This window comes from Taeniopygia guttata, chromosome 1 (genome assembly GCF_048771995.1).
Source record: "Taeniopygia guttata chromosome 1, bTaeGut7.mat, whole genome shotgun sequence".
In the NCBI taxonomy this organism is placed as follows: Eukaryota; Metazoa; Chordata; class Aves; order Passeriformes; family Estrildidae; genus Taeniopygia; species Taeniopygia guttata.
In genome coordinates this window covers 102,567,063-102,586,938 of record NC_133024.1, presented here as the reverse complement: position 1 = coordinate 102,586,938, position 19,876 = coordinate 102,567,063, and the positions used below count along the sequence as shown (strand labels likewise).

At 40.1% G+C, this 19,876-nt stretch overlaps 1 protein-coding gene across 1 annotated transcript in view; it reads right to left on the bottom strand.

Annotated features, from left to right (window-relative positions):
* PDK3 (pyruvate dehydrogenase kinase 3) overlaps positions 1 to 17,614 on the bottom strand; it is a 50,186-nt gene extending 32,572 nt beyond the window's left edge. Inside the window, exon 1 of the mRNA XM_002195353.7 lies at positions 17,393 to 17,614. Within this exon, the coding sequence (XP_002195389.2) occupies positions 17,393 to 17,498 (106 nt within the window). The 5' untranslated portion in view covers positions 17,499 to 17,614. The remainder of the gene's footprint in view (positions 1 to 17,392) is intronic.
* Positions 17,615 to 19,876: the final 2,262 nt, after the last annotated feature.

Below are 19,876 nucleotides of genomic sequence, written 5' to 3'. Positions count from 1 at the left end.
CACAGACCAAATGGTAACAACATTCATCCTCTGAAGCCAACTTATACAAATTGAAAGACTGACATGACTAAGAGCAATCTTAAGCTAAAGTAGTTACTAAGGATATCACAAATATTTAAAAGGACAAGATATTATGCCACTTGCCCAAGTAGTTTAGATGGAAGACCAGACTTTTACTTAACATAGTTTTTTTGTGTTTTGCATCCTTTAACAAGTGAAGAAAGTTCTATCATAATCTCTAAAGAATCCAGGTAAATTAATTTATTTTTAAAGTTCATGTTTTACTTGTAATGAACAGCTAGGATTCTGCTTTCATCTAGGAAGAGAGCAAAGGTCTTTTGTGATGATAACCAGTTCAACCATCTGCAAAATTTCTGAGTGAAGGAATAATGTGAGAGCTATAAATTATGTTCAAGCAAACCAGAAAATGTTAAAAGCATTGCTAGGCACATAATCACTGAGATTTACAATTTGCAAGATTCAAGTACAATGCAACCAGCACAATCAAGGAGATACTTTTTGAGACAGTCCCATTATAATCACAGTTGTCACCTTTTTTGCATAGGTACCGTGGATTGATGGATTAGCTCCCAAACCCTAACATTTGCCTGGGGAATATGCAGGAAGGATTAAGATTTTTCTTGCTCATTTGGGTATCATCAATCTGGGGCTCATTAAATTCTGAGAGTGCTACCAAATCCAATACAGTTCTTCCAGTAAACGTTTGGACCTATTTTACTTTCTCCCATTTTCACACCTCAATTACAAATACATACATCTTATCAAAATTAATCAAAGGAAACAAGACATTACATTGTTTTCTGTGAAGCACAGTAATGACTTCAGAGCTCAATCTTTCAAGTAATTTCAACGGAGGACAGACACTTGTTTGTTCAAAAGTCACTATACAGCAGGTCTTTAAAAACTGAGGCTGAACAGCAGGAAAGACTCTGACTCAGCTCAGTCTAAACCTTCTGACGGAAAAACCCCACAGAACAAAGACAACACCTGTTTCTTCCCAAGAATAATGGAGAGCAAGTGCAGTGATTCTCTAGGTGACAAAAAGCAAAATGAATAAAAGACAGCCCATGCAGAAAATCAGAAAATTATGAACAAGAACTCGCAGCTCATGGGTTGTGCAATGCAAACAAAAGCTGCTACAGGCAAGCATGACTGCCTGAAGAGACCCACACCCTCTCTTCCCACATGCAAGAGCACATCTCCATGCAACCTATCTCACCCCAGCAGCTATAAGCCATCTCTTTTTAAGGAGCTGCCTTGCCCTGTTGTACAGCTACATTTTTAGCTACAGAGTCCTTTGGGGTCCCTTTGCATGTTCAATGCAGGAAGAGGAAAGGAAGCTCTGGTTTAAGACTTCCCTGCTTACAAACTTACACTTCAGTGTAAATTCAGCTTATCTGTCTGGCTTGGGGCACATGGTCTTTGTACCAGCTCCTTAGCTGCACTCAGTTTACCCGAGAGCCTCCACAGAGCAGCTTCAGCATTTAGCATCAGGTCAGGTACCTGCCTGCCAGACAGCACATGCATGCAAGAGAGAATGGCTACCCCCCAGGAGCAGCAGTAATCAGATATCCTCCAGCTTTAAAAGCAAAGTGTGTCCTAACACTGCTCCTTGGCTGCTGTTCTCGCAGCAACACCTGTATAACCACTTCCAACAAAAGAAGGGACATCACACTAAGTAATAAAATCCCTTAGTCTGTATGTTAGGTATGACCTTAATATAATTTATTATAATTTATATGATTGTTGCACATGTGATAAAGTCAGTCTAAGTTCTAAAGATATTTCCAGAAACAGCATTCTAATAAGCTGCAATGAAACTTCTGCATGTTTAGCCATAGTCAGTTTAATTTTTTTTCAAAGGCTGGCTTTACTTTTGATCTAGTCATTCCATCTATTTTATAATATATACAGCAATCTTTCTTGATTTTGTTCTGTCTCTAGTAGGGTCAATATACATTGCCAGCATCAGGCTTTTGTCTGAAACAGTACAGGCTAAAGCCAGTCTAAATCTATCAGTTTCAGTTCAAAGGAATTAAAAATCATTCTCTTAGGGTTAAAGTGGAAGTTAAGTTTGTGAATAATACCTCCTTGATTTACACCTCAATAAGTTACTCAAGAACACAAATATATGAAACAATGACCCGCTTACCTTTGCATGAATTCAAATGGAAGAAAGAAGAGTCATCCTATGCCCTAGTGCAAACTACACTGCACTAAGCATCAAGGGCTGTATTTAGCTTGTATTTCAAAAAATTTAAACTCTAAAAGTATGCTTTTAAGAAACTGGAAATGGAAATACTAGAAGACTCAAAGTGAAACACTTCCTATCCACAAAGCCATGAAGAAAATCAAGTAAGGCATCTCATGTTATACAGGGTTCAGAATCTTGCACACAGCACCACCATTTGTTTCCCACTGTCTGTAAAACAGCTATAGTTGATTGCAACTGAATAATAATTCGTGTTTGTGGCTTCAAATGGAATAATTGTGCAGACCAAAGTCAGGCATTGAAACAAGTTTCTTTCAACAAGTATCACATTAAAGCAACAAAAAGAACAAACCAGACAGGATGCAACCTCTTTGTTACAGGTCTCCTCTACTGCAGGGAACAAAGCAATCCCATAATACTCTTCCTGGTAGAAAATAACCCTATAAAGTAATTACATTTTCTAAGGGATTAGGTGTTAATTCAGGGTCAAGAGGCTAGATTATCTTCAGATTTTTACTCTTAATGAAGTTGCACTTTCAAACTGATTTAAAAACTCTAAGATCATACCTACAGCGCCTCCAACTTAACCGAGAATTTGATCCAATGGGATAAAGAAGCACATATAAAATATCCCACTCTACTGGTAAATTACACAAATTTTTGAGCGTCTTCTAAAAGCATAGATCGATGCAAAAGAAATCAAGACAACAACAATAAGACAGTCTGTGACACAGGAATGAGTGAATCTGATGGATTCACCTAAAAAGAAATAAAGAACGCAGCCATGCTCTCAAAAGCCTCACAGTTCACTACAGAGACAGCAGCAGTAACCTTGTATCAAGAACCAAACAAGCATTGGACTCAAACTGCAGAATATTCAACTCTTAATCTGCACAGACTTCCTGATGGTAAGCACTGTAAAAGACAGCAACCGATCTGATTTAGACATGTCTTTTACTAGTGAAGGTAACCATCTGCCCAAAATTACACTAAGCTGGTTGATTCAGTCTCTGAAATGAGATTAGACTGAACACGGCCTAGCATTCTTTGTAGCCCTAATTCTCTCATGAGCCAAGGGGAAGAAAGCGATTACTTCATATTTTGTCAACCACTTGCAAAGAGATAGCAGTGCAAATTTGCACAGGGAAACAAGCAAAAAGTGGAAACTCTGAATCAAGTCAGAGTTTGAAAAAACACAGCAGAGACTGCATAAATTAAATTATACAGTAATAGCTACTTTGACAGAAATATGACAATAAAAAGCAAGATATTTGTGAAGGAACTAATCCTCTAGTTATTACTATTGCATGCATAGGTAGCACAAAAACTGAAAGAAATGTGACGTGCCACCACAGGTTAAAAAAAAATGAACTGTTTAATAGATGTTCTACCACCTTCAATCTTCTGAACAATCTTACCTGTCTGGGCTCATCAGTTGCCCTATGTAAAAGTCACACAGAAAAGCATATTCACGGTCTCCTCTCTGACAGTTTCAAACCTTCAGCTCACAACTAGCATGAAGGAGAAACTGTGATGTTGATCTTGAGACTATTTTGTTTGAAAACAAGTCAGTGTAATACCATGAAAATAAGAAAATACATCAGTCAAAGATCTAAGCATCAATCTCCTGGACTTTACATCAAACTAAGAATTTTCTATTTCTATTTTTTCAGTGTAGCTGCCGTACACACGACAGACACAGGGTTTATAAAAATACCATGAGAGTGGTAGCTATACAAACACTGCTGTATGTGGAATGGTCACTGTTCACAAGAGTGAATGTTGGTGGATTTTCTTATGCAGTGAAATATGATAAACCTGAAGAATGATGTGACTGCCACAGCAAAAGTTTAAGCTGAGACTATAAGTAAACTTACACATTAAAATTTAAAAAGGAGTTCACCCAGAAGATGACACTTAATATTAATCAATTCTTCCAGATATGAAAAAGTGTTACATGCTTCCACCAAAAATGAACCATGCCATTTATTCAACTAGACAGGTATCAGAGGGAGAAAAAAGCCTAATTAAAACATAACAATAAAACATGACCCAGAACCTTTGAGGTAGCACATGTCACAAAAGCAGACTTGAATGCATTAAAATTTCTGAATGTAATGCCATCAGAAGGGAAAAGATTAAAATTGGAGTGTTTTGGGGTTCCACATCAATGTTATCACTGGTGGACCTCCCGTTCGAAGGAAACTCAGGAAACAGAGTTCTACTCTCAGTTTTCTCTACTACTCTCTCCTCTCTGGATTCAACTCTTGTCTAACATTTACTCCTCTCTTCTGTTTCTCACTTTTACCTTTTACTTCACAGTGCTGAGAAATGGAAAACAAATTACTCTTGCAAAGTTCCACTTCGACAAAACTTTTGTTCTGGTTCCTGCAACAAGAAGCATTAACAATGCAGAGGCTTTTCACACACATGCAGCAGGCCCTGATCTAATTCTGGCAAATTCTACCAACTGCCAGAGCAATACTGTACTGTCCAAGATCCACATTACAACAGGACTAGTTCCATACATTAGTTCCATTTTGCTGCAGAAGAGGGCAGAAATGCTTTAAGAAACTATGAACTCTGCTTCCGACACTCTCAACTCAGCTGCCAGATTCCCACATTCATGAGTACCTGTTTGAGAACAGACTCCTGCAACAGTCCTTCACAATGATTGTCAGTCACCTAGTTCAAAAACCTACTACAATTGCCACATCCCCAGGTTGTCACTGGACTGTCAAGGTTCACATCATAAAAGCATCAGTAGTTTCTGAATATTAACTCATCTGTCAGAGGAGGCAGGAAAAGACAAAACAAAACACTCTTTTCAGTCTTTGCACTGCAGGCAGAGGTCTAATTCTCTCCATTAATTATGTACTGAACAGCAGAGACAGACACTGTACTACTTTAAGACTCAAAAGGAAAGTCCCCCCTGTTGCATACAAGAGACAAGAGACTCCATCCAGAATCCATAAAAACAAGATCAGAAACCACTACTGTTGCTTTTAGATAGGGCAAAATAAAGGAAGAAAGACAGGAAAGAAGGAGTGATCAGCCATCCCTACTCTCTTCTCTTGAGCTTCCAGAATATTCCATAGCTCCTGTAAAGGCAAACAAAACCAAGTGAAAACAGAAGGATGAATAAATCTTCAAAAGAATATGCAAAAAGATCAATGCACCAGAGGAGACTGGGCAAAAGCTAAAACTAATAACTTGCTGCTGAAGGTAGGAAAACAGAACTTAAGAAGAATAATTGAATTTCAATGATTACACACCACATTTCAGGAACATGGGCTATTTATTAAAAGACAAACAAGCTATGCCTGCAGTCCCAATAAATGTGGCTACAAAGTAAAACCCAGCAAAATAAGCCTGACTTTAAAATCATTCCTATGCCCCAATGGAAATGATTATATTTTCAGCATACTCTCTAGATATTTATCTCACCAAGCATTAAAAATACATAAAGTATACAGGGTTTGTTTGATTGCTACCAGACAGGGCTTTGTAAAACCCAATGAAGATGATGAAGCAAGTGGAAAAGGAGCACATAGAATAAAACAGTAGATAATGACACTTGTTGACACTCACTCCCTACCACAGACTGCATCTAAAAAAATCTGTATTTTGAAACTGGACCTACCAAGCTGAGAAATTCAAAAATGAAACTTGAAGAATTAAAAACAAAAATATTTTTATATCTAACTTAACTATAATAAACATATCACTTTTATGAAGTCAATTAAGTTCTGTCAAACAACTACCTCCAGAAAACCAGTCTAAAGCCAGAGGAACTGAAGTCCGCAAGTAATCTTTCCCAAATACTTGTTTCTCTTTTTCAGCCCAACTCCCAAGACTAGTTGGGTCTTTTCAGCCTAGGGGAAAGCACACCAACAGGGGTGCTTGAGTCTTCTCAATCTACATGGTTTATGTTCACAGGTGAGAACTCAGTTATTACCACTGTATGGCTATTGATTTGCCACTCTGTGCCATTCCACTGCTACGTGAAATCCAAGTTAGGACACCTACATGTTATTTAGCCTTCCAGTTCATTTACCAACAATCACATGACACAGCCTATGGCTAAAACAAAGGCTGAAGTACTGAAACATTTGAGCTTAATAAACTATTTCCAATTAATGCAATTCAAACACCACATTCAAGAACTCTTTGACTGGCAGGGCAACTGCAATGTTCACTTTCTGTTCCAAAGGAAAATTTCAGCACAGCATTCACTCAGGAGAATACACTAGCCTATATCCTGTTGTGTGAATGACCAGACTAAATCCCATTCATAATCAAGGTCTAGACTTTTGAACTTAAGAAGTTAAAAAGTACATACAACTACTCTTCAATTTGTATACAGAAAAAAATGCTTATCGCCACTTATTTCCAAAACCCCTAAGAGTGAGCTGGTTTTTGTCTCTTGTATTCATTACTATGCTCATGTTAAGGAATACCACTGCCATCGACAAAAGTCAGTTCATGTTTTCATATAAATGCAGGTAAAGAAAAAATGCCAGCTAGCTGTCCTTAGACAGCTAGGACAGCTCAACACGGACTGAATCATTATATTTACTACCATATTAGCTACCCACTAATTTAATAATAAATAATAATAATAACAATATATAACTTGTCAACTGCAGTAAGCCTGTTTCAAGTAAATGGTGCTCTGTATGAAACTGACTGTGCTGGAAAGCAGCTTAACTTACTGCTGATCTGAAACAGACCGACAGGAGGAATTAACAGATGTACAATACTCTGCAATCATTAATTTTAACTCCTACAGCCACAGCCTTCCTGTCACAGAAAAGACCCAAGTGAAGATATGTCTGTTCCTCTCAAGAGGAATGGATTATCAGATAATCACTTGTCGAAGGTGTAAACCAGCACTGTGTACTGTTAAACAGAACAACCCAAATTAAAATAAAAGCATGAATTTTTAAAATAGGCTTCCCTGATCTAAAACTAATGTTTATCTGCTTACCACTCGGCTCTAACAAACTTTTTGAGCATTTTAATGCATTTGCCAAGAGACAACACAATAATCAAAAGTATCTATAAAGTTTAATGCAAAGGCACTCAACCAGTTACTCATAGGCTGTACTATTTTTAGACATATAGACCCAAGGCTGTATTTCCTTTGAGCAATTTGGGAGTAGGCTGAAAGTCAGGTGAATCATTTCACAGCAAAGCTCTGTCTCGCCATTATTGCAAGCACTCCCCACAGAAAATGACAGGCAAAGAGCCAAAATGTTCTCAGGAGAAACCACAGCCCTGATCAGGTTCTTGATCTTAGAAGGACCTGTGCAACCCAGACTCCTTCCCTAGGAAGGCACAAAGGGCTTCTGAAACGGGCAAACAGAACCAAAACAAGGCGGCCCTGCAGGCTGCATCAGCCCCTGTCCCGCCAGCGCAGCACAGAGGGCACAGCAGCCCTGGCCTCCACTGCCACGGGGCTCTGGGGCCCTCTAACAGGAGACCTGGAGGAAACACGTCTCGTGTTTTGCTCTGGTGAGATGCAAAATTTTAAAACAAATTTTAAACTTTTTTTTTTTTTTTTATGTAGAATGAGGCTTAAAGCACCAAGCCAAAGAAATGTTTTCCCCCCTTCTGATGCTTGCAACAAATTGACCAGAAAAAACTGATTTGTGCTTCTTGGGTCTAATAATCACCTCTTCCTCCCAGAAGAGGTAAAAATGTATTGCACATTGAGGATTATAATTAGATGTTCCAAATTTTTAACACTCTCCCCAAGCTCTCACAACTTCGACAACTTCCTTCCTAATCTTTATGAAAAACTTCCATAATTCTCTCTAACCATTCCAGAAAAATACAAATCCCTGCTTTATCCTCTAGTTCCTGACAACCTGCCAAAGAAAAAGCTATTCCAAATCCCCGGCATAAATAAAATCAATGTTTATGAGCAAAGACTCACACAGTTAAAACCAATTACATAAAAATACTGCCAATACGACATGCTCCAGTTTCCCTTCAGTCTCACTGAGGTGAAATGTATTAGACTGTTAAACATCTTGTTTCAAAACACTTCTGATAATTAACAAACCATATTACAAAAAAAGATTAGAGGATTCTTCTATGTCATTGCTAGTTACCAGAATTTGAAGGTATTTTTGCAGTCTATAAAAATCTTTCAGAAAAGCATAAACAAGGACTAAACCAAACAAGTAGCAGTTGAAACGTAAATTATTTTTAGCAAAAAAAAAGACTGTCTCTCTCTATTCACAGTGTTAAATCTAATTCTGAAAAATGCCAATTATAATTTGCACCAGCCTACTATTTTAATTAATTAAGTCAGTGAAAATATTTATAATACTGTGTGACTTTTTTTTACATTGACTACAAACTAACAGGAAATAGTTTAAATAGAGCAAAGAAACATGAATGTCACATTTACATAGAAAGTTTTAAAGGAAACAAGAGCAAATAAAATAGCCGCTTATAACACACAAAGCATCAGAAAAAAGAGAACTAACCTTAGGAGTCACAGTTCATTGCTCTAATTCATCCTTTCAACCTAATATTTCCAAAAAGAAAAGTTACGTTTAACTGATTCCAGAAAAACACAAAACTCCAAACATTTTTAAAAGGATAAGTAGCAGCCTGTAAAATTTTTCAGCAGTTTTGAAAAGAAGGTGTCTTTAAAACAAGGCCATTATATTAAGCATAACTGGCAACAAGAAAAGCTGTTCTAATATAGTAACTGTAGAATTAGATAAAACAATTCCTAAATCTGTGCCTAATTTTATGATGGATTATGTTGATTTAAGAGGGACTGGAAACATACCATCCACTCTTCACAACACAGCCCTGTGAAGATCAAGGATTACTAGTGCAACGCAGAGTATTTATGAATTGTTCTTCACCGACATTTGTGTGGGCTCCTGCTGGAGCCAGTTTTCCCCACAGTGCCCTGAAGGGGCTGTTTGTGCTACGGCTGAACAGGACCTGCAAGCTCCTGAAGGGCTTCTCTCTCTCCTGCACTCAGTGCCTACCCCAGCAAGCAGGGCTGGGGTGGGTAACAGGCTGGATGGGGACACAGCCAGCACAGCTGGACAAAGGGATGTTCTGTATGACATGATGCTATGCCCAGCAGTAACAAACTGGTTGGCTTTGTCCCGCAAGATGTCCATCACACAGTGACTGGCTGGGCACAGCTCTGCTTCTGAGGATGGTGAGTGACTGCCTGTGCATCATTTACTTCTCCTCCTCTTTGCTTCACTTCTTAAATTGTCTTGTTCTCACCCCTTAAGTTTTCTCATTTTTGCCCTCCCTTTTTTCTCCCCATGCCAGTGGGAGTGGAAGGATGCAAGGAAGCACCTGGGTGGGTGTTCAGCTGCTGGATGGGGTCAACCCACCGTAACACTGAACATCTGATATAACAACCTCACCTTGCAGTCATTCTATTATTTTGTACATTGATTTTGTTTTTAATTAAGAATGTCACATGGGGCTGTGCCAAACTTCATAAAAAGCCAGGTACAGCACCTATTGCTACTGCTTTAGCACACACCAAATTAACTAGGAAATTAGGCTAGGCCAACACAATCTATTGTCTCTTTACTGCCTCATTATCTCTTGGTGCTTATCTGTGTAATACTTCATTATTAGCTCCATCTCTTTCAGCTACTTCAGTCAACCTGATTTAACTCTAATGTCCTCCTCTTCCTTTCCTCTGAAAGACAAGCAGTGTATTTTCCCACTTCCAAAACCCTGGGGCCATCACCATTCCTTATTTCCATGGAGCCCATAAGCAAGAGCTGTGCTGCACCAGGCCACACACATTTGCAGAAGGAAGTGTTCAGCTACTCACAACACACAGAACTGACTTACTTCCACTGGAACCCACTAAGCCAAGAGGATACAGACATATTTCAGCTTACCTAAAATTTGGGTCAGGGGAGAATTGTGATTTCCTTTGTGTTTCTGGATCCAATTAATCAATTAATCTTTTTCTGAAGACTGAAGCGAAGATTAATTCAACAGACTTTATCATTATGTACTTACTTTCATCAAGTAAATGTTTCACTTCAGCATTCTCCTCCATTACTATAAATTATCTCAACATCTTTTTATCTGCTTTTCTATCCCATGACTTTTCACCTTGACTGTTATTTGTACTGCAACCCAAGACAGGATGTCCTTGCCTCCTGCTTTCATAGGTTTTTTAATCAACAGTATTTCTAGAAATGCTAACACTGCTCTGCTGCTTTATCTTTTGTCTGCATCAGATTTTCTCTTTCTCACACTGACAGATCATCTTCTACTCCTCCTTATGTCTTAAGAGAGACCCTATCATCCTGTTTCCTTGGCTTGTGGAAGTTACACTAATTTTTAATCACTGGCTGTCAGTTATTCCATTCCATAGAAGGAATACTATCAAATTCATGTTCATTTTAATAAAAATTTAATTTCAGATTTTCAAGTGCCTCCTTATTAGTTTAAATCTACTCTAAAGAAAGCATTCCAACAATTTCTACCAGTTGCTAAAGAAAAAAATGTCCCAAACATTCTTAGATCTTCAGGAGCTGCAAAATCCTATCTTTTTGTCCTGCTAGAAGGAAGCTTCCCAAGCCCTCAATTTCTGCCAAGCAGCATTCTCCATTGCTTCTGCTACTTGTTAAAAAGAAATAAACAGACCCACTGGCATTGTTTATTGCTTCATGCAGATGGGGAGTTCTGTCCTCTCTCCTTCACCCATGGCATTCAGCTGTGTGCTTACACACCACACCATCTTGCAGGAATACAAAAAAGCTCAAGCATGCAGACACATCCATGTGCAGGGGAAGTTCATTCCCTTCCCAGCATCCCAAGGCACAGGATTGCACAGCTCCTCTGATCAGTCCATAGACAAAGAGAATCCAAACTAAGAAATTTTCTGCTGTTTTGGGAAACAAACCTCAAGCAATTCCATCATCTGAAAGATGCTCACTGGTAGACTACTAGCCTGTGCTTACAGGCAAGAGTGGCCAGCCAAACCAGGTACTGAAGGCAGAATTTTCAATGCTTAGGCTCTGTAAGGAAGAAAAAAAATTACCTTGGTGATCCAGTTTGATCATCTATAGCAATTTATGGAATTTGTACTATAACTACACTAAAATACTGAATTCAGAATATATGAAGTCTCAATTACTCACAGAAATTAAGTATTCCTTTATTAATAAATAGTCTGTAAAAGTGACTGATACAGATAGTTCTGTAAATGACATGCCTCCCAATCTAGTATTACACAGCACTCCCACACACAAATCTCTATCATACCACAGTTCAATAGTGACTGCTGAACAAAGTTACCTAACCACAATGACTCTTCCAGACCTTCAAACCAATCAATATTAGGCCTTATAAAGCCCCTCAATATTATACATAGTATTGAAACATCACTGCCTGCCAGCAACTGGCAGCTGTAAATAGGAACAGGTTATAAATAACAGTTGTATCAAAAAGGCTTCCATCTTACTTGCTATTCTACAGCCCATTCAAAGGAAACCCGTTTTAATGTTCTGAAGTGTAAACTTTATCCATGCCCATATCTAGGGAACGAAGGACTGGACATGGAAAAGTGGTAACTGAAAAGAACTCAAGAACAAAAGCAGGCAGATAATCCAGCCTGCACATCCAGTTGTCACTGGTAGTCTTCCAAGGTAAAAACTAAACAGCAGCAAAACAATTTAATTCCAGTATTCCACAAAACTCCTGAAGGGATTCTATTTAAAGTTCTACAAGACAAATTAGAAGAACAATACTGAAAATTCTGGAAAAGCCACAAAAGTTAATTCCATGGTATTTTCATAAGGCTGCAAATAGCTCATTTAATGTATTTATCTTTATAAAATCATGTAAAATAAAAATAAAATAGTGAAAATATTCCAGGCATCAAAGGATCCCAACCTACCAAGAAAAGCTCTAATGAAACTGCTGGATGGAAGCTGAAGCCAGTCAGATGAAAATAAAAGACAGTAATGTCTGATTAGCATTCATCTTCCTGATCCCACTCAATGGTCAGCATACCAACGGTTAACATCTGTGCTAAGAGGACATTTTTGTTTTAAAGATGCATTTAAATCAAGTCTAAGATGTTAAGAACAACGCACAGAGAGCAGCAGAAAAAGCACAGTTGCAACCAATAAATAGCAGGTAATTATTTAATATCTTTTGCCCCTAAACTCTGCAAGTGCTATAGATGCAAAGTCTCTCCACTAATGTTCTATTAAAAAAAAATAGAAATCTTTTTGTGTAAAAAAATTTTCCAACAGCCATCTTCTATAAGATTGTATTTGGAGACATGAGGCATGTTTTGATCTCCACTTTCCTACCCTACACGTTGTTCAAATTGTATTTGCCAGCTACCTCTCCAGTGGCAAGCCTTCAGCTCAGAGCCATGCCTCTACCAAGAAGGCAACATGAGGCATAAACACTCTTGCAAAACCCCAATCTAACATTGCTCGTACAAATGGCAGCAACCAACAGCAATGCTGGTACCTGGTTTGCTGTTTATGTCATTTTGGAAGAGGCCTACATGTCTCCCCAAGACATGCAAGTTTAATAGATATGACAAACTAAACTATTTCATAGCAAAAAATTGTATTTGAAAAATGGCAAGGATCTATTGATCATGTTTTACTCCAGCTATGCCCCGGAGCACAACAGCTCCATGCACTCATTGTGATTATCTGCTGCATGCTCAGCTGTTCTCAGTACAGTAAAATTACTAAATTACAGCCTTTGTGATATTTGCCAATGCCACTAACTGCAGCAGTCACCACAAGTATTTTGATTATAACCTGCAAAATCAGGATCTCCTAAGTCACATTCCACAACAAGAATTCACTGTGATTCACTAACTTCTGTCTCCAGCACAAGCACAGCTTTTTTATCCAAGCTCATTAGTGGTACATGGACACTAATATATAACACTTCAAAGAGCTAACAAAACAACAATTTAACCCCTTAGGTACACAATTCATCCAACACATTTTGTTTGAAACATGAAACAAAAGGGCACAGAATATAGCTAGGTACAACTGGCCAACAAAGCTTCAGTAGAAAACAAGCCTCAAAAGCAGATGGTTCATATTTCTGACAAAACACACGTCAGACTCAGGTTTCAGACACTTGGTCAGCTGAGCAGCAGCAACAAGAGGATTACAGGAGTATAGTATCCTGGCACACATTCACAACACAGCACTAACACAGCTTCAAATGACTCTCATGCATGATCAGAGGATTACACCATTTATACTTCACTCATCTCTTCGTTTGTGCTTAATTATACGTAACCTTTGCAGTACAACCATTCATTTGACAAATCATTTGTCAGTAACTTTAGTGACAGCTGAGGCACCCCTCAGTGAAGGAGCAGCTGCGTGGCTCTTGCCAGCTGGGGCAGGGTTCACTCGTGCAGCTCTGCCAGGCTGGCTCACGCCAAGGACAGGCTGCAGGGCAAGCACCAGCAGCTCACGTCTCTGGGTGTCTTCTTTAAATGCTGAGACACTCCTAGAAAAGCAACTCTACTTTCCTCAAACAGACAGGTTACTACTTCCCCAGGCAAGGGATTGACCAATTGGCTACCCATGTGTGTGGTTGCTGATTAAGTATTGGGTATTTTGGACTAACCTGTCACTGTCTAAGGCCTACCTTGCATGCTGAAGTAAGGCTAAATTGAGATGCTCCATCAATATGAATCTCCAAAAGGGGCGTTTTTTTCCCCTCAAACAGTCTAGCCCCCAAAATGTACAAAGATCCATGGACCTGAATAGTAGATGACATCTCTACTTTTAAGTTCATTTCAGAAAAGGTATTTTAGTAATTAATTTAGTCTGGGTCACTAAGGTATGCCTGCACTTGGAAATCTAGAAAAACCAACTTTCTGAGGAACTACTGAAGTTTGGAAGTACACAGCTGAATCCAATTGGTAGATTTTTGTATTTTTTTCCAGAGCAGAATAATTATGGAGGCCTGTATAAACCCAGAGTGACATGCTAGCATTAAACAAGGTCAAAATTTGTTTATATTGAAACACACTTACAGAAGGTCACGCTTTTGCAAAGGAATGAGACTGTACAAGAACCTTGGGAAACACACTTTGTAATAAAACAAATTGCCTGAACAGAATTCAGGAGTGTGCAAACAGAAAGCGTACACACAGAAAGAAATAAAACTGCTGCACAGAGTGAATGCTCAGACTTTCTGACACAGAGGTCCCAAACCCACAGCACAGTAACCTCTGACACACTCACAGCAGCTACAAAGACAGCTGCAAGCTCAACAGGACATGGACACAAACAGGACTCAGCTACAAAAGCCAAGCAAGTGTCACTGCCTTAACTACTGCCTTCTGGTTTGCCTCACAGGTACTTTAAACAAACTGTCTCTTATAGTGGTTTAAATAGCTGAATGAAGCAGAGAAAATTTAAAACAAATGTGTCATTAATTTATATCACTCTACAGCCTCACTATGCACAAACTGTGCTCCATACAACCCACACTGCTAGTCAGTAATTTTAAAAAGTCCAAGCTGCACCTCAATATACATTGCCACCAACTATCTTTGAAGAGACTCTTCAGCTCATAGGAAATACAATTTCTCTCCCCTGGCTCATCAGAATTTTACAATTTTGTAAGTCAACTCAGTCTAAATCAATACAACCAATATAAAAAGGACATAAAGAACACATTGTAGTTTCACTATCATCAGAAATCAAGTTTCTTCACACAAATCCAAATCACAGTACATGCAAATTCTGTATGAGAAATGTGCATCAGACAACAAAATCAGACAGCCATGACAGGATTATTCACACATTTCCTTTGGGCTTACTCTTCTTCAACATTTGTTGAAAATTCAGCCACGTTTTTGTAAAACTAGCACTACATTCATGTAGCTCAATTAAAAAGACCATTTATTTTGAAGTGAGACACCAAATAGCCTCTATAAGCTGACCACAAAACAGGGTCTTCTTCCCATCAAACATTCTTACAAATGAACAAACACCACTGAACTGCACCTTGAGTATTGTGCTCCTTATGCTTGGCATATTTTCTCTCTTGAATACTTGTGTCCTGTGACACCAGCAAATTCTTTTTTGGCTAACTCAATATATAAGTAACACAGTTCCGTGACATGGTGCATATTGTTCAGGCCTTCCAAACCTCAAGTGGGAAAACCATTGCACTATCACTCACATTTTTATGTCAATTTTTCCTCTAAGCCTATGAAGACTCCAGCTGAACTTGAAATTAGCCAAAGCTGTAAACATTTAGGATCACATAAGTTAAGTAACTACACTGGGTTCCATTTATTTCCTTAAACTGCTGTAATTTTCCTACTTGAGTTTTCCAAAATAAATATAGGCATTAAAGAGTAAGTAAGTGGAGATGTTAAGTAGCCCATAAAACTTACTAAGATCAAGGTGATAGGTTTAGCAAGGTTGATACAACATAGACCTACTAATTTTAGAAACTCCTGGCAACCTTTCAAGACTAAACCATAGAGATTTTTTTTTTCAGAGGTTTTAAATGTCAGTGACTACATAGCTTCCCATCAGTCCTAAGACATGAAGACCCTTAAATACATAGCCACACATACAGAAGATTCCAATGACACATCCAGTGACAAACGGAGCACATCTAAAGAATAAGGCTGGCCAGGCTGAAACTTCCTGTTCTTGCTCTGTTCATTTCCAGTAAAAGAAGCCAGGCTTAAAATTGTAAAAGAAAACTACTTCTTCTGAAGAATCACAAGACAATAAAGTAATACAGGCACTACAATGTTAAAACAAATGCATCATGAAAAAGCTGCCACAGAAGAGATGTCCAAAGGCAAACAGTAACGCCAGGCAATATAGAACTATAGAAATCCTTACCAAAAAGCAAAGTTTTGTCCAAACATCCAAGGCATTAAAGCAAATCTTGAAATTTTTACACCTCTTTAGTCACAACTGAAAAGGCTCACAAACACTTAATACTTCCCCAGCAACAATTCACAAACCCAACTTTCAGATAAGCTACAGTGACACAATTTGTTTGGTGCAAGGGCTAAAATAAAGACGTTCTAAGATTTAGACCATTGTTCTTGCCAGTACAGAAAGACACAGCGTAAGAAGCACCAATGCTAGAGAAGAAGCCCAGCAGCACAGGAAGGGGTGGGGAAGAGGTAACAAACTCAGGTGAATGGAGAGCAGAGAAAGAAAGCACAGCTTCTACTCATGTTCTCCTTTAAGTGGAGACAAGGGGTTTTGTTGGGTTTTTTTAAAAGTACAAAATCCTGTTTCACTGAGACGATCTATCAAGCCCATTACTGGCTTTCTGTACTTACAGCATTCTTTCACTAATACCATTACCATAATTGTGCAATTGTATTCACTTTTAATCACTCTTTGGCTGAACACTGGCTCATTTTTGTCCCTTACTGTAAGAGTGTAATGAAGAAACATTCTGTTAAGCTTCACGATGTTACACATGGCCTTATATTCACTCTACCATCAATATCTATATGATAATAAGATCTCAACAGCTCTCGTGTCAGAGAGCAAGAGTCAAATAACCTCCGAGATGGGTTTATCGTTATCTAGATGGAAGCATATTTTTAACAACAACACAAGCCACTCCTGGATTTCATTCCAGGGCTTCTAAAAATAAAAATGCTATTAATCATCAGCAACATTTCCCGAAGTACTCCTGAATTTTACACAAACAGGTCTCCTATACACGTGAGGTTAAGAGCTCACGTCCGAACTTTAAGTAAGCCGATCTCAGCACAGCAGATGCAAATGTTCACGCTCAAGACCATTACCTTACTCTCTCCTTCCCTCGCTAAGCTCACAAAACATCAGGTCAGGAACCCTTATGCTGAACCCCATCCCAATGGTACCCGTGTCAGGGATAACGCAGGAAGGAGGGGCCAGCCCGCCTCTCCGGCCGCTCGGCGAGGCGAGCAGCGGCTGTCCGCCGGTGCCCACACCGCGCCCGGGCCCGGGGCTGTCAGCGCGGGGCCCTGCGGGGCCGGGCCGCGCTCCCGATGCGGCCGAGGAGCCGCGGCCGAGGAGCGGGGCCTGCGCGCCGGCCGCCGCCGCCGCTGCTCGGGAAAGCCGCGGCGACCCCCGCACGCCCTCACCCCGCGGCCCCGGCACTCACCGAAGTCGAGGAACTGCTTGATGGAGAGGGGCGAGGGGGAGAAGCGCGAGTAGTACTCGATCTGCTTGGGGATGGGGCTCTTGAGCAGCGCCCCGCACAGCCGCATGGCGCGGCCCGCCCGGCTCCGCTGCGCTCCCGCCGCCGGCGGCTCCTGCCCGGGCGCGGCCGCTCCGCGCCGCCCGTCGCGCTCCGCGGCCCGGCCCGGCCCGGCCCGGCGGGAGGGGCGAGCACCGAGCGCGCTCCGCGCACGCGCACGCCGGCGCGCGGGGGCGGGGCGGAGCGGAGCGGGGCCGTGAGGGGAGCGCGGGTGGCGCAGCCCAGCCCGGCCCGGGGGCACAGCCCGGCCCGGGGCACCGGCACTGCCCTCGGTCCGGCTGGAAAAACCCCTGGGATCACGCAGTCCAGCCTGCGACCCAACGCCGCCGTGCCAACTACACCATGGCGCCGAGCGGCACGTTCACTCTTTCCTTCAGCGCCTCCAAGGACGGTCGCTCCGCCACCGTGTTGTCCACAAAAATCGGTTTCATGACCTGCTGTGTGAAAAGCCAATAATAGTCGAGAAAGAGTTGTTTTGTTTCAGGGTTGGTCAAGCTTGAGTGCTCAGTGGTATTCTATGAGTCAAGCACACCAACTATCAAAACTTTTTACTAATTATAGATTTTAGTAAACAAAAGATTAAGTTGTTATTGGCTACAAGTTACATAGCTCTCTTATTAATCAGGATTCTTCTATTGGTCAATGATTCTCTCACCTGCCGCACTAATTAGATCTCTCTTCTGCTGCAGGGCTCTCCTGGGCCGGGGCCAGTGAGGCAGTGGTCCCAATCTCCCCTGCCAGAATCACCTCTTACCCGGCTGGAGCTGACTTCAGCACAATTGCTGCGTTAGCTTTATTCGTTTCTTCTTAATGTTGAGAGTTCTGCCAGATGTCCCTGTGGCCCGTGAATTCTGCATTCTTTGTGTCCACTATCAGTGGGCATCCTTCTCCCCAAGCGCTGTTAACCTCCCTCTACATCTGAGATCATCACAGCATGTCAAACCCTAACCCTTAACAAGGCAATTCTACCAACAAGTTGTTTTTCTGACAGCTGGACATCACTCAGAGCTTGCTTGCTAGCTAGCTGCTGTTTCACAGATTAAATCTCCTACTTCTTGATTAAGCTTGAACATGTACAAAGCTCAAACATCAAAAAACATCTTCTCTTGAGCAAATTTTACATATTCCACATTTTGCAACACCTTGGCAGTCCGCTCCATTGTCTAATCGCCCCTTCTGTGAAGAAATTCCTCCTGATGTCCAACCTATCCCTCCCCTGGCAGTTTAAGACTATGTCCTCATGTCCTGTTGCTGGTTGCCTGGGAGAAGAGCCCGACCCCACCTGGCTACAGCCTCTGTTCAGGTTTTGTATGGACTAGTTCATATGTCTCACCTGATCCATAACAGGATCCCTGCCCAGCTGGCTTCCAGCCAAAATACAGCCCTCAGGTATCCACTGGGCTGTACAGCGGGTGTGAGGCTGGCAGAACAAAGTTCACTACGTGTTAAAATAGTTGAAAATTTCTGGAAAAGTCCCATTTTTATCTGAGAAAGCATCTGAACACAATTAAAATTAATTTTGATGGCTAAAATCAAAAGTGAAGCAAGGTATTGTAGTATCAAAATGTATCACTGAATGCAGTCACTGATTGGTTTTTGCTATGATGTGGTTTAGGTACATTTAAGGCAAATAACTGGTGACCAATTCCTTATTTTTCTCCAGTGAATTAAATGCAAGCTTTAGCAGGTACAAGATAGTATTACTCTAATTTTATAACTGACTTGCAAGAAAACCCAGTACTCTTCAATTATTGGAAGTCTCTCTCCATCCTTTTTGTCATGATTGTCCTCACTGAATTAGAGACTGAGAAATCCTGACCTAATGTACAAAATAACTGGAAAGCATTTTAAAATCACTTCAGTTGCAGCTTATAGGAATGACTGGCTTGAAGAAGCATGTCATGTAATCAAGACTGACAAAATGAATAATCTACTGTAATTCTGAAGCTTTTTTGGCAGGTGGGAAAAGTGTTTTAAAACTTTTGTTATATATACTCGTCAGGATTTTATTGTGATTCATTTAGAGCATAACTCTGAAATCAGTTGTGGAATTATCTGGCAGAAAACTATCTTTTTTTGTTAATGACAGAACAACATTTCCCAAATTAGGATGAAATTAGCAGCTTCAAATTATGATTCATTATCAACATTTAAACAACTTGATTTTATGCATCTTTCACATTTTAAAGTAATTCTAGTGTGATTTCAGCTTCAAAAAGTGGCAAGACAACAGTTAACTATTGAGTTGTCTTTCTAAACACAAAATAATTTTTGCAATATAAAGCATCACAACATCTTTTTTTTTTTTTTTAATTTCTTAATCCTATATTAGCCAACCCATGTAAAAATTGGAATTGTTTTTGTCTATGGTGATAGACTAAAGCCACA